Below are 13,214 nucleotides of genomic sequence, written 5' to 3'. Positions count from 1 at the left end.
GGCTCTTGGGGTCAGCAGGTATCTAGGCAATGGGGAGGGTGCAACCCCTAGGACATAGCACGTGATTCCCAGGGAATGGGCAAGGTGAGAAGGGCCATAAACGTGACTCAGCAGGGGAATAGAATGGATACCGGTTCATGGCCTCCAACATGGACCTTTATTAATCTGGTTGAGAAAATTAGTTTTGAATGTAGCAGAGAGCATGAATATCACACAGGGATTTATGAGTGGGGCTTCTTGCTCTACCCAGTAAGCAGCTAACTCACTTTAATGTCCGTGTTGTCTTGTGTATTGATTAAACAGGATTCTGGTCCTAACTTCATGAGAACAAAGTGCTTATTGGTTATTTTTACTTATTGTCAAATATATTCATTAGATATATTGCAACTTCACAAACATTGTCAAGGGGGAATGACTGTAGAGAAACATAAAAATATACCACTTAATTAAACTACTGCAGAAAGTGCCTAATAAAGATCAAAAACTAAGTATAAGGAACAGTCTTAAAGTTAGGTATCAACACACTTGATTTCAAGCCTCTTTTATGGTATTTGCTATCCATTTAACTTTGGGGTATTTGTTTGATTTTCTCCAGTTTTAACTTCTTCAACTGTCAGATGAAGAAGGTAGGCTTAAGATCACACATAGTAAGTGGGTTCAGCCTGAGTGGAACTTCCATTTAATGGCCAATGTTTGTTTATCTGACACTTTGCAAAGCATTTGTAGGGCAGGTCTGGACAGGATATTTGACCTTTTACTAAGAGCTAAGCAAATGATAAGTGCTATGCAGACCTCTCTCAAAACTTGTGAATTCAGAAGTAGGGTGATTGGATCAAGGAGGAAACCTGTCAGTGGATTTATGGCTGAATGCTGTTGAAGAAGGTATGGGGTAAAGGAGCTGGGCTCCCAAGGGTCTGAGCTGTAGGAGTACAATCCCGTCTGGGGCTGAGCCCTTCTCTCGGCTTCCCGGTCCCCATGGCTTGAACATCTTCTTTCTTCCATGCCCTTTCAGCATGTTCTTTGTACCTTGGAGCCAGAAAGCCTAGCCCATCAGAAGCTATGAGTCCCACTAACTCTTTCCTTTTTACACTGCTAATATTTTGTTCTAAGAGATGGAAAGACACTAGCATGACAGGTGACAGGGAATATTAGGAATGTTGGCAGTTGGGTTTTGGGTATCATTGTTGTTTTTGTTGAAATTTGGTAGAAAAATCATTAGATGAGGATTTGACCACACTGAGACCAAAGCCCTACATGGCCACAGACTGGCCTGCAGCCTTGGGCAGGTCACTCCCCAGAGGACTTCAGCTGCAGCCCTGGGAAAATAAGGCAGGTAGTGGAGTATGGGGCTAAGATGACAAGAGATTAGGGACAATTAATGTTCTTCCCAGATGGCAAGGAATAAAAGAGAGATCTTGTAGTGATAATTTTTTTTCTTTTTACATGTCTTATTTTTAAAAGAGAACAAGAAATAGTAAAAAAAAAAAAAAAAATTATTTAAAAAAAAAAAAAAAAAAAAAAAAAAAAAAAAAAAAAAGAAAGAAAGAAAAGAAAGAAAGAAAGAAAATAGAAAAAATGATACAGAATTTCACTAAACAAAACAAGAATTCAACAATGGTTGTCATATTGCACAATGTTGTCTTCAAATTAGTTACTTAGATTAGCAGATATGAGCATGCAAAATTTGTAAGAAAATAAAAAAGAATTGGTTTTTAAGGCCTGGCCAAATAGCTCAGTGGATTAAAGCACCTGCAAGCGGGTGCAGTGGCCAGGGTTTCGATCCCCAGGCCTGCCGTGCTGGCCCCGCCCCAGGGCGCCCTGTGACGGCGATTGAGACTGGGCGTGGTGGCACGTGCCTATAATCTCAGCTTTTAGGAGGCTGTAAATAGGAGGATCACTACCAGTCTGATCTAGTAGTGAGACCCTGGGCACCCTGTAGACCCTTCCCTAAAATAAAAGAAAGAAATCCAAAGGGGTAAGAGAAGAAACAAGCACTAACTTTCTTCTTCTCTTTTGCTGCATGAGAACACTAACAGAGGCAGGCGGGTCTCATTATCACCGTCGACTCATAACGGAAAGGATCAGTTTAGCGCCACTTAAAACTAGAAAGCTAGTGAAAACGGCATCATAATCTGACGTCAGCCGGCCTCCTAGCACCCAGGAACCACGCAGTGAGATAACCCCAACGAGCCTCCCTCCCCCTCTCCTAGTCTTGAGTGGCGTGTGGTCTGGGGTGGGGTCCTCTGACCCAGAGACCCTGGGGGAGCAAGCTTGGGGCTCCATTTGCAGAGCTCCTAAACAGCTCTTCTTTTTCAGTCCCAGGATGGAGCAGCTCTGCCAGCTGGCCGGCCGTGGGGAGCAGATGCCGACTGTCCATCACGCTGACAGCCTGGAAAAAGCACTCATCGACCAACGCGTGCTGAAACAGAGGTGAGGGGGCCCCATCAGGCCCTCTGAGGCCCAGTGATCACACTATTCTTTATTTTTATGAGACTTTGTGTGAATGCATTTCTATTTTGAACATTTTTGTTCCCTTAGAAATTGTTTTTATCAAGTGAAATATTTTATGAACTATGAACATCAATTTTTCTCTTCTTTGTATCACGATAGTATGGTTTTGGAGGATGTTATATATCTCTTTCAAGTATATATATATATATATTCTTAGGAAAAACAAAAGAGAATCACTCCATCATAAACTGTCCACAGGCCAGGGAGATAGCTCAGAGGCTTGAGTGCCTACCTAGCAAGCACAAGGTCCTAAATTTGATCCCTGGTACCAAAAACAACAACAAAAAAAGATACTAAATTTTATAGGACTGGCCAAAGAGCTCAGTGGATGAAAGTGCCTGCTTAGGCAGGCACAGGGGCTGGGAGTTTATCCCTGCCCTTCTGGCCCTGCCCCCAGGGCACACTGAGGCAGCGATTAAGACTGGGCATGGTGGTGTGGGCCTGTAGTCCCAGCACTTGGGAAGCTGTAAACAGGAGGATCACTACAAGTCTGATCTATGCAGTAAGACCCTGTAGACCCTGTCCTAAAATACAAAACTAAAATAAAATAAAATAAACTGTCCACAGTAATTTGCATGTCTTGAAAAGATAGCATGCACTTAGTACATAACGATCTGTAGAAATATGCCTGTGGAGCCTTTCTTTTCATTGTGAATTTTGAACCAGTTGATTTAACTTAACTCTTCTCGACAGAGGTGGTGTTTGCTAGAGGGTTCCTCTATGCTCCAACACTGGGTGTTATGTGGTTTGATATTTTGGTGTGGATACCTTTGGAACAAGCTGTGGACCTAAAGAACCACACAGGGTGTGGTGCTCATGCAGTCGTGACTGGGATCGTGGCTCAGAGGAGCTGCAGTGGCCTTCTGAGTCTCGTGGCTGCCTTGTCCAAGCAGCCCCCACCTCTACACCTGGTGCACATTGTCTCCAGTGGCTAAGAAGCGCGTGCATCCCATGAGTGAGTGGCAACTGACAGAAGAGACTGTCTGCTTAAACAGGGGACCGGCAGGCAGTAGCCAAGCAAGGCTATGGCTCTTGACAGCTTTTACAAACCCTTGACTCTAGCATTTCATCTTGTCCTCATCTTAATCATACAAGAGAAGCATTAGTCTCTCTGTTCTGTGAATAAATAAATAAAACAAATGGAGATTTAGAGATGGGCAAGGTTTCTAGCTAGTTATCTCAAATGAAACCCATCAGTATAGGGCTCGACTTCCTTTTTCCATGAGTCCTGCATGAGAGGGTGACCTACAAGGTGTAGGGGACATTCTAGGGGGAGATTTGACCCCTGGCCTGAAAATGTAACCGTGATTTAAGGTGGCTTCATTCTCTGCTTTGTGCTCGTGGATATTCCTTAATTCCTAGAATTTGCCTTTGCTCCAGGTGTGTGCAGCAGGCCGAAAGCTTTCAGCTGCGGCCTCCAACACAAAGCGGCTCAGTCAGTGCGTCCTCACAGTCAGTGCATTCCGTCAAGATCAGTGTGTGTGCAGATGGCATGGTGATTGGCCCCCGAGGTATCTTCCCTGGGACCTCCGCCTCAGGTCCTTCTCTGAAAAATGGGAGAAACAATCCCTTCTCCTGTGAACACTGAAGCAGACAGTGTCTGCTGAGTGCCAAGCCGAGAGTGAGCCCAGGGAGGCGGTGCGTGTGCACCGTTGCCCCAGCCCTGCCCCACTGGAGTTCTGCCCTTCCTCAGCAGCATCCCTTGTCCCTGCCTGCTGTTCTGACTGCGGGTCCCCCAGCCAGCACCTGAGTAGTTCAGGTTCAAGTGCGGCAGGGAGGGACATGGCCAGGTACTGTGTGGGCAGGATGCCCTCCCAGGCTCTGTGAGAGACGAAGTGCACAGGCCCCTCTGTGCCCTGCGCCCAGGGCTGTGGACTGGCATGGCCCACCATGCAGCCAGATGAGCGAACTAGGTGGAGCCACCCTTGACCTCGTCCTCCTGGCCCTTGTGGTGCTGGGGAGCCTGTGGCACACGTGCTGCGGTCAGCCATCTGCGTCATCTTTTTTTTTTTTGGGGGGGGGGGAAGGGTCTACAGGGCGTTCAAGGTCTCACTACTAGCTCGAACTCGTAATGACCAGCCTGCTTACAGCCTCCCAAGAGCTGGGATTACAGGCATATGCCACCATGCCCAGTCTCATCTGCATCATCTACCTGGGACCTATTTATCTTTCAGACTTCCCACAAGCCCCCTTTAGCAAGCCCAAGGTACATTTCAGCCAAAATACAGAGCCCTTCTCACTTGTGGGGTATCCTCTGTGTATCTCTTGCTTTGATTGTCAATGTAGGTGATGACGTGAGCTGGGCGTGGGGGTGCCCGCCTGTGATCCCAGCACTCTGCAAGTCTCAGGCAAGAGGATCCCAAGTTTGAGCCCAGCCTGGGCAATCTACTGGCTTAGTGAGGCCCTATACTCCACTACACAAAAATATTGGAGACCCAAAGACTGTCAGGGTTTGGTTCCAAGTATTTCCCACCCCCAGAAAATACAGGCAATGAGTCAGACTACCTCCAAGTTGTACTCCCTCCTCCAGCTGTGGGCACTGTAAAGACAAGGACAAGGACTACGCCTTTTGGCCATGGTGAGCTCAGCATTTCAGCCTCTGGTATTTAGAGGCTCAGGCAGGCTTTTCAACTGGACAAAGAAAGTATAAGCCAAAGAAAGGCTGAATATACTTTCATGGGGTCGGGTAAATATTTGAACAGCATTGATATCTTTTTAGACTGCTTTGTGCAATCCATACGACATGAGTTAGTGGTTTTAAGCCATCCCCCCACCCCCCAACAGAGGGCTACAAAACTGAAGATGTTTGGCCACGGTGCTCTGGTGAAGCTGCCTGCTTCCACCAACAGGAAGGGCTGCTTGAGGGTCTCACACGCTGAGCTCCATTCCTGGCTCCTCCACTCCTCCATCAAGGTCCCTGCACCTAGGAGTAGGCCACCCATCCCAATATGCATGTAGGCCTGAGCCCCAAGTGAGATGCCACCCCAAGCACCTGGCTGCTGTCGGCACACCATCCGGCATATCCGTCACATATATTTTGCTAGTATTGTGTTAACGTTTTCTTGCCCTCCTCTTGCACAGGATGAGGATGTTTACAGACTAAGAATCCTGGCTCTCTGCTGAGTCACTTGATTAAACTTCTAAACTCCTCAAGATGACCCAGTGTGTCAACCAGTACAACTCTTGGTGCTTTCTGTCCAGTCATCTTCTCTCCTGCTGTGTCAGCGTGGGATAGGGGAAGGGTTCCTTGAAGCCCACAGCCACGTTACAGGTCTCTCAGCACACAAGTTCCAATTAGATGCATGATTAGTTCTCTCAGTTCCCGCGCTTTTGAGTGCATGAGGCTTGGGTAAGTGAGGGTGTCTGGGTGATCTCCCTTGCAGGGTCTGACCCAGAGCAAGTGATCAGTGAAGGCATGTTATGGGAAGGAACAGGGGGTGCTGTATACGTTCTGGGGTCCCACTGCAGTTGAGTCAAATCTACATGACAATAGGAGACGTGAAAGAGCTAGGAGATATGTTATCTTGAGACCCACTGTCACACCTGGTGCTTAAATCCCAGCTATGTAAGTCAGCTCAGGTGGGGGAGGGGGAGACCCAGGTATTAGACCAGGACACCAACCCTGCTAGTGGCCAGGACTGGTGAGTTTGGGAAGAATAAGAAAGGGTTAAGAGTGTAGTTTTAATTGCTCCTCTGCTCAGCATCAGCTGAGTAATCTTGAGCACTTTGGCCACCTTCCAACCCTAGTGAGCTTCACTCCTCCCATCTGTAAAACGAACTGAAGAGTAAGTCAAAATATAGAAAAGTATTAGTTCTGGAACCTTCGAGAAGCTCATGCATTTTACCTGTTTTTTGTCTTCTTTGGCCGGCCAGTCACCAAAGCACGGGGTCCAGTGAGACTGAAGCAGTTCCAGTCTCCATTCTCAGGCGGTCCCAAGTTTAAGATCAGGGTTTGCAGCAGGGGGTGTAGCAGCCAGCAAGGCCTGGAAGTCTCCCAGAATGGGGCTCCAGGCCAGAGAGGAGAGGCTTTGCTCCTCCCAGGGGACCCAGGCAGTTGCCATAGAAAACAACAGCACCAAGCCCCATGAACCAGTATGCGCAGTGAGGCGGGCAGGGGCTTTAGAAACAAGCCTGCAAAAGGAAACCCTCACTCCCGTGGACAGCAGAGACCACACCAGCGATACAGTTTCACATTTAGTTACCAAATCCCAGGCCACAGGAGCAAAGATGAGAGCAAGATTTGGGATCCTGGCGTTGGAGAAACGCTCCCCTAAAGCTTTTGAGTTTGGGAAGGCACACATGGAACTCAGTTCCTCAGATTAGAGATTCCTAGCATACAGGAGTATAGTAAAGCCTGTGCGGATTCCTACAGTAAGAAATCACCCCATTTCTTACTGCTTATCCCATTTCTTGCCTGCGTAACCCAGAGCGCTTGCTCTGGGGCAGCATCCACTGATATCACAGAGAACACTTTAGAGGACGCTGACTTGAAGACTTCCTAGATCCGGTTTCCATTATTCATTCAGTTATAAAAATTCACTGCGTGCTTCTTACTGGCTGAGCACCGCAGCGGGTATAAGGGTGGAGGACACAAATGCAGTCCACGTCCCTCCTACCGCCCAGAGCTGCTTTCTAAGGAGAGAGAAAAGAGGGAACAAATGCAGCATCACGTGCTCGACGCCTCCAAGTCTACGAAGACTCGTGATGCACAGGCGAGGTGAGAGAGAGCACTAGCGTGTGTGTGTGTGTGTGTGTGTGTGTGTGTGTGTGTGTGTGTGTTCAATGATACGACAGTTTTACTTAGGAAGCAATTTTAGGGAAACGCTTCCACTTTAAGTGACAGCTTAATCAGAGACCCAAATAAAGTGAGGGATGTTGGGTTGATGCACTTCTTCCATGGAGAACATCGACAGACCCGGCCGAACAGGAATCGTACACTCTGGGCACCTGAGCGGACGGACTGGTAGATAAGTGGCTCTGACTGCTGGCCTTTCCTACGAAAGGTACTATGAAGTCTTCGGAGACAGCCAAAGTAAGCTGGGTTCCTCGTGTGTTTTTCCCCTTGCATTCGGTCCACAACTATCTGTTAGCTGCTGTTTAGACGTGAGGCTGGGGGCAGTGGAGTCCTAGCCTTGGGGACAGCAGTGTAAGCAAACTGCTGCAGCTTGAGAAATCTGTCCAGAGATGTGGCGAATAGTGCACAGAAGCAGCAGGAAGCAGGAGAAAGCAGGCATCTAGGGAGAGAGTGGGAAAGGGGCGCCTGGGCAAGCTCTGCGCGTTCTGAAGGGAGAACTTGGAAGCTAATTAGAGCCTCATCAGAAAGAAGATGCAACAGGAGAGGAAAAAGACCTTCACTGAACCCCAAAGGCACCATGCCTGAATATACTGCAAGGATTCCGCCTGGACTATTTTGGGGCTGTTAGGAGTAGAGGCAGAGAAAACGGAATGATCAGGTGAAAGGGGGTGAGAGGCCAGCGCAGGGCAGGAGGTGGTTTCTGTCCTGTGCTAAGGAGGAGAACGGCCCTGCTCCACCTTCATGCTCTTTAGACCCACCTTGAAGGACCTGAGCAAAAACTTCTAGTGCCCTAGGTTGGTGTTTCACAAACACTGAGTATATAAAAGTTTGTCATTTTGTTCAAGTGCAGATTCTGGTGTTTTTCTTGTTGTTGTTGTTTTTATGTCAGGTGTTGAGCCTAAGATTCTGTTTCTCAGCTTCACTGCCTTTCAGAGGCCACCATGTGAAGAGCAAGGTAGGAGACCAACAAAACCGGCCTGGCCAAATAGCTCAGCAGATGAAAGTGCCTGCAAGCAGGCACCGGGTCTGGGGGTTGGATCCCCGGGCCTGCTGTGCCAGCCGTGCTCTCAGGGCATGCTGAGACAGTAACTGAGACCGGGTGTGGTAGGACTACGAGTGTGATCTAGTAATAAGACCTGAACAGCCTGTAGACCCTTTTCTAAAACACACACACACACACACACACAAAATGGTCTGGGGAGATGGCTCAGTAGAATAAGCGCTTGCCTGGCAAGTACAAGGGCCTGAGTTCAAACACATGTTCTGCCAAAAAAAAAAAGGAGACCAAAAAACCTAGGGGAAGACCTGTGTATTTATATTTTCTAAAATTTCACAAATAATTCTAACATATGCTGAGAAGTGAGAACAGCAGCTGCGGGATATGTCAAGTAATCCAAGTGTTCAGGCAGTCAGGTCATTTGATCAGCTTCACATAATTTTCATTTTCTGTACGGCAGTGATATAGGGAAATGGATTGGAAAAAAGCAGAGGAGAAAAGAAGATGCTTCATGACACTAGGTGAAAGTCCACGCAGGAGATGACGGGTTCCCTGAGCATGGTGCTGCGTGCTTCAAGTCCCAGCATTCTGCAAGGCTGAGGCAGGAGGACTGAAAGTTTGAGCCCTACTTACTGTATACACAGGAAGAAAAAGAAAGCAAAGGACTGGACGTAACAGCTCTGTGAGGCCTGTTCAGGTGACTGTCCTAGCAGAATGGGAAGCCCCCGAGGACAAAGGCCACAACTCTGGAACTCTGCATTCAGCCAAATAGTAAAAGGAACGCAGGGATGTGAGGATATAAAAGATGTATTTATTTACTGCTTCTTCCCTTGACTACTCAGGGTGCCTAGGGCTCCTGAGTCCTTGAATTTCACACTGAAAACCGAGACACGGGGTGTTGGGAGACACCTATCCAACAGTCAGACTGATGAGGCCAGCTGCCACTCTGCCTTCTTCTACCTTTCCTTTGTGCTTGGTGATGCGCTCACACATGCATTTCACAAATTCCTCTGTAAGTCTCCAGCCTAAGCTACAAAAACATGTTGCACACAGTGATGAAGGTGGCCCAAGCATTTTCTGAATGAGTGGTGGGTGGGTACCATCTGCAGCAACGATAAAAGATCGTCCCCTTTACTGTACTACAGATGACACCATTCAGCGTCTTCCAAGATGGCTTTCTGCTTTATCTATTAACATGGTGCCTCTTTAGCAGACTTTTCAAAACTTGTCACTTTGTTTTCTTAGCAGGAGAAACTTTCGCCAAGTTAAAGTAGAGCAAGTCATTCCCAAGTTACAGCCATAATTAACATGAAAGCTACACTTCTGCTTAATTTTGGTAAAATGTGTTCCATGGGTTAAGGATAACATCCTCTTCTGTCCTAGGATAAGGTGACAGCAGATGCCTGAAACAGATGTCTAAACCTTTTGTTGTTGTTTTGTATTTTTAGGGAAGGGTCTACATGATGTTCGGGGTCTCACTGCGTAGATCGGACTCGTAGTGATCGGCCTGTTCACAGCCTCCCAAGAGCTGGGATTATAGGCATGCGCCACCATACCCAGTCTCAATTCTCATCTCAGAGTGCCTTGGGGGTGGAGCTGGTATGACAGGTCCAGGGAATCAAATCCCTGGTCCCTCCACCTGCTTGCAGATGCTTTAATCCACTGAGTTATTTGACTGGCCCTCAGCTGTCTAAGCCTTTACCAGCTTTTCCTTCATCTTCTATGTTCCGAGAACATTAAGCCTTTCCATTGTTTCTGAGATCACACGCCATTTATTTTTGGAGTGGGCAATGTAAAAGTGAGCGTTCCAATCTCTGCAGCTCTCAGTGTGTAAGGATGGCAGCCTCAGGTGTAGGCAAGAAAGTAAAATGAAAGTTGAGATCGGGTAGCTTGTGGAGCACCATCTTTCAGATCAGTCCCTGCAGAGCACAGCAGGAGGTATGATTGAAATTGTGATGTGTGTTTCATGTCTCAAAAATGTACTTACAGGGGCAGGGCAGATGGCTCAGTGGAATAAGTGCTTGCCTGGCAAGTGCAAGGTCCTGAGTTCGATCCTTGGTACCACCAAAAAATCCCAAAAAGTACTACAGTAAAAGACTTGCTATTAATCTCCCTTACAATATTCTTGCTTGAACATATGAATCCCATCATTTTTGCCATTTTCTACAATTCTGGAAGTCCTCTTTTGTGAGCGTCTTTATTTCACAGCTGTGGCAGCCTCAGTGTCCTGAGTTGACATAAAACATTTACCTTTCCATGGCCATTTTTACTTGGAGGAGAATGAGAAGTCACACAATTCCAGAAGTGGGGGATGAGATGAATGAAGACATGCCATGGTGTCCTCACAAGCCTCCGCTTCTGCTGGGTGTCACTCCCAGCAGCACTCACCATATTTTTGATCATATCTTGTCTTCACTCTCTTCCAGAACTGCTTCAGCAACTGGCAAGAGGGATGGAGTATGTGCATTTGAAGCGAGGGGATCATTTTGAGGAGAATTAATGGCAATGGACTTACTACTGTAATAATTTTTTTTAAAACTTAAACATTCTCCATTTTTTAAAGTCATCCCTTGTGTTCATCTCAGTCCTCTTGTTTTTCCTATGCCATAGGACGCAGTATTTCAAATGTGAAGGTATAGGCCTTAGGAATTGGCCCTTCTTTCTGTGGATGTCTTAGTATCTTGCTAGTCAATGATTCCTCTGTCATGAGTGGGTTGTTTATAGGCCTCTCTTGATGGAAAGATGTTAATTTTATTTATGCAGTCAGAAGGCCATACAGCAAATACATGGTCATAGAATTTTGAATTAGATGTTTGCTCTCCTTGGGGGCCCCAGAGATAGCTCAGTGGTTTAAGCGCCTGCCTAGGCAAGTGCAAGGGCCTAGGTTTGATTCCTGGTACCACATACTGTGCTGGCCCTGTTCTGGGTGCACCGACCCCACCACCAAGACTGGGTGTGGTGGTACATGCCTGTGATCCCAGTGCTTGGGAGGCTGAAACAGGAAGATCACTATTAGGCAGAGCTGCATAGCAAGACCCTGTACCAAAAACATAAAATTTTAAAAAATAATAATAATATTTGCTCTTCAAACCTTATGTTCAAATCTTAAGATCTTTTATATGCATCTTTGTTCCAAACTGTTCCATTTTATAAGAATGCCAGGAAATTAAAACAAGAAGCCAAGCATAGCTGAGATCCCACATGATCAGAGCTGAGCCACATTATGTGAAGGATTGTGACAGAAAAGCCACCAATGACCAAGAGCATGGTGTTGGCCCCCAATTGTCAATGCAGGTGCTGATTTCAACGACTTGTGTTACACAATGAAAAAAATTCATGACCTGAGGAGAGGTCTAATGACTACACTGTTCAGTCAAGGAATATTTTATCTTAAGTACATGAAGAGAACAAATGTTCTTAGAGAAACCAAAAGATAGTTTGAGAAAAGTACAAGTAGCCATCGAGCTGATAGCATTGGGAGCTGGCTGATAGACTAGAATAGATAGGCTTTGGAACACTTGGGAAGAACACCGAAAATTGGCTTACATCTGGGCTACGAAGCCAGAGTGCCCCTCCAAGCCACACCCCTCCCTTTGCAGCATCCTGCGCCTTCCTGTCAGGATGGCCACATCTGCAGTCCAGAAGCAAAGCTGGCTCCCATGTCATGGGGAGAGGTGTGACAGAGAAACTTGGGGTGCTATAAATTCCTCGAATTTAACAGTCAACTAAATTGGAAAAAATTAGTTTCAGCCAAACAGAAAATTACAGTTCTTTTAGCATAAAAAAAAAAAAATTAAAAAGAAACAACAGTTTTGGTCCCTTAAGATTCTTCTAATTCATTCAATAAATGAATAAATAAATAAATGGAAGCTTTATGTTTTGGAGGTTTAAAAGCTTTATTCTTTTCCCCAAAGTAATATCACCAATTCTGTGGAGATAAAATAGCTACAAATACTCAATAGCTCTAAATGGGGCTGATGTACAAAGAACAGATTCAAGTTTTCCTTCCAAATGTAAATTTTAAAATTCAAATACATAAACAAATTGAGGTAACTTTCTCTTTCTGGGAAGTCCAGGAGGACCCCAGGGGGATTTTAAAGGACAGGCCTGGCTAAAAGTTCTCCTCATAAATGGGAAGCAGAAACTCCACTCTCAGGACAACTGGATACAGAAGATGCTGTCGGTCAAAGAGATTTACATAGAAAAGTGGACCTGAGGATGGTGTGCCTGCCGTGGTCACTGCACAGTATCTGATTGTTGGGCACAGGAGGAACTTGAATCAGTGTCACTCACTGTACCAGGTATAGTGTCAGGAAACAGGAAGAAGACGTGCATATGACAACTGGGAGGTGATCATGCACCTCACACATGGTGATGTACAAGAGGGAGATACCCGGATGGTCAGGCATTGAGGCTGAAGCTGCCTCCCTTCCATGCACCGGGTGTCTGTGAGACTTTTGAATTTGAAGTGATGCTTCCACATTGGTTCCCAGAACTCTTTCTCAGTACCTGAGATGGCATCTGAAATTCAGCAACATATGGAGGAATAGTCTCTAGAAACTCTGGGTTCTTCAACATTTGAGTTCCAATGGCCCCTACATGACAGGCAAGTCAAGTGCCTCCTGAGGCTCCGGTCCCAGGAGTACAGATGGGTGAACAGCTAAAATGATCCATTGACTTACACACCTGTTGTTCTATGCTTATGATTTTGTCAAAGAGCCCTGGGTCTGAGGCAAGAGCAGTGTTATTAGTGTCCCAAGTTTGGGGATGCTTTCTGACCCTGCAGTCTTAGGGTGGCTTCTGCCCATGCTATGATCAACTCTAGAGATATTACTGAAGATAATATGAACAATGCCAAAATCACAAGAAAGTTTTTAATCCAATGCAAATATAGTTTTACAGATGGGACAT

At 46.3% G+C, this 13,214-nt stretch overlaps 1 protein-coding gene across 1 annotated transcript in view; it reads left to right on the top strand.

Moving 5' to 3' along the window:
* Samd3 (sterile alpha motif domain containing 3) overlaps positions 1 to 13,214 on the top strand; it is a 59,316-nt gene that overhangs the window by 3,480 nt on the left and 42,622 nt on the right. The window contains exon 3 of the mRNA XM_004630256.3: positions 2,317 to 2,430. Within this exon, the coding sequence (XP_004630313.1) occupies positions 2,317 to 2,430 (114 nt within the window). The remainder of the gene's footprint in view (positions 1 to 2,316; positions 2,431 to 13,214) is intronic.

The sequence above is a fragment of the Octodon degus genome, unplaced genomic scaffold (assembly GCF_000260255.1).
Source record: "Octodon degus isolate 3935 unplaced genomic scaffold, OctDeg1.0 scaffold00034, whole genome shotgun sequence".
Lineage (NCBI taxonomy): Eukaryota > Metazoa > Chordata > Mammalia > Rodentia > Octodontidae > Octodon > Octodon degus.
The sequence above is the reverse complement of the archived record's forward strand: the minus strand, read 5'-3'. Positions and strand labels throughout refer to the sequence as shown.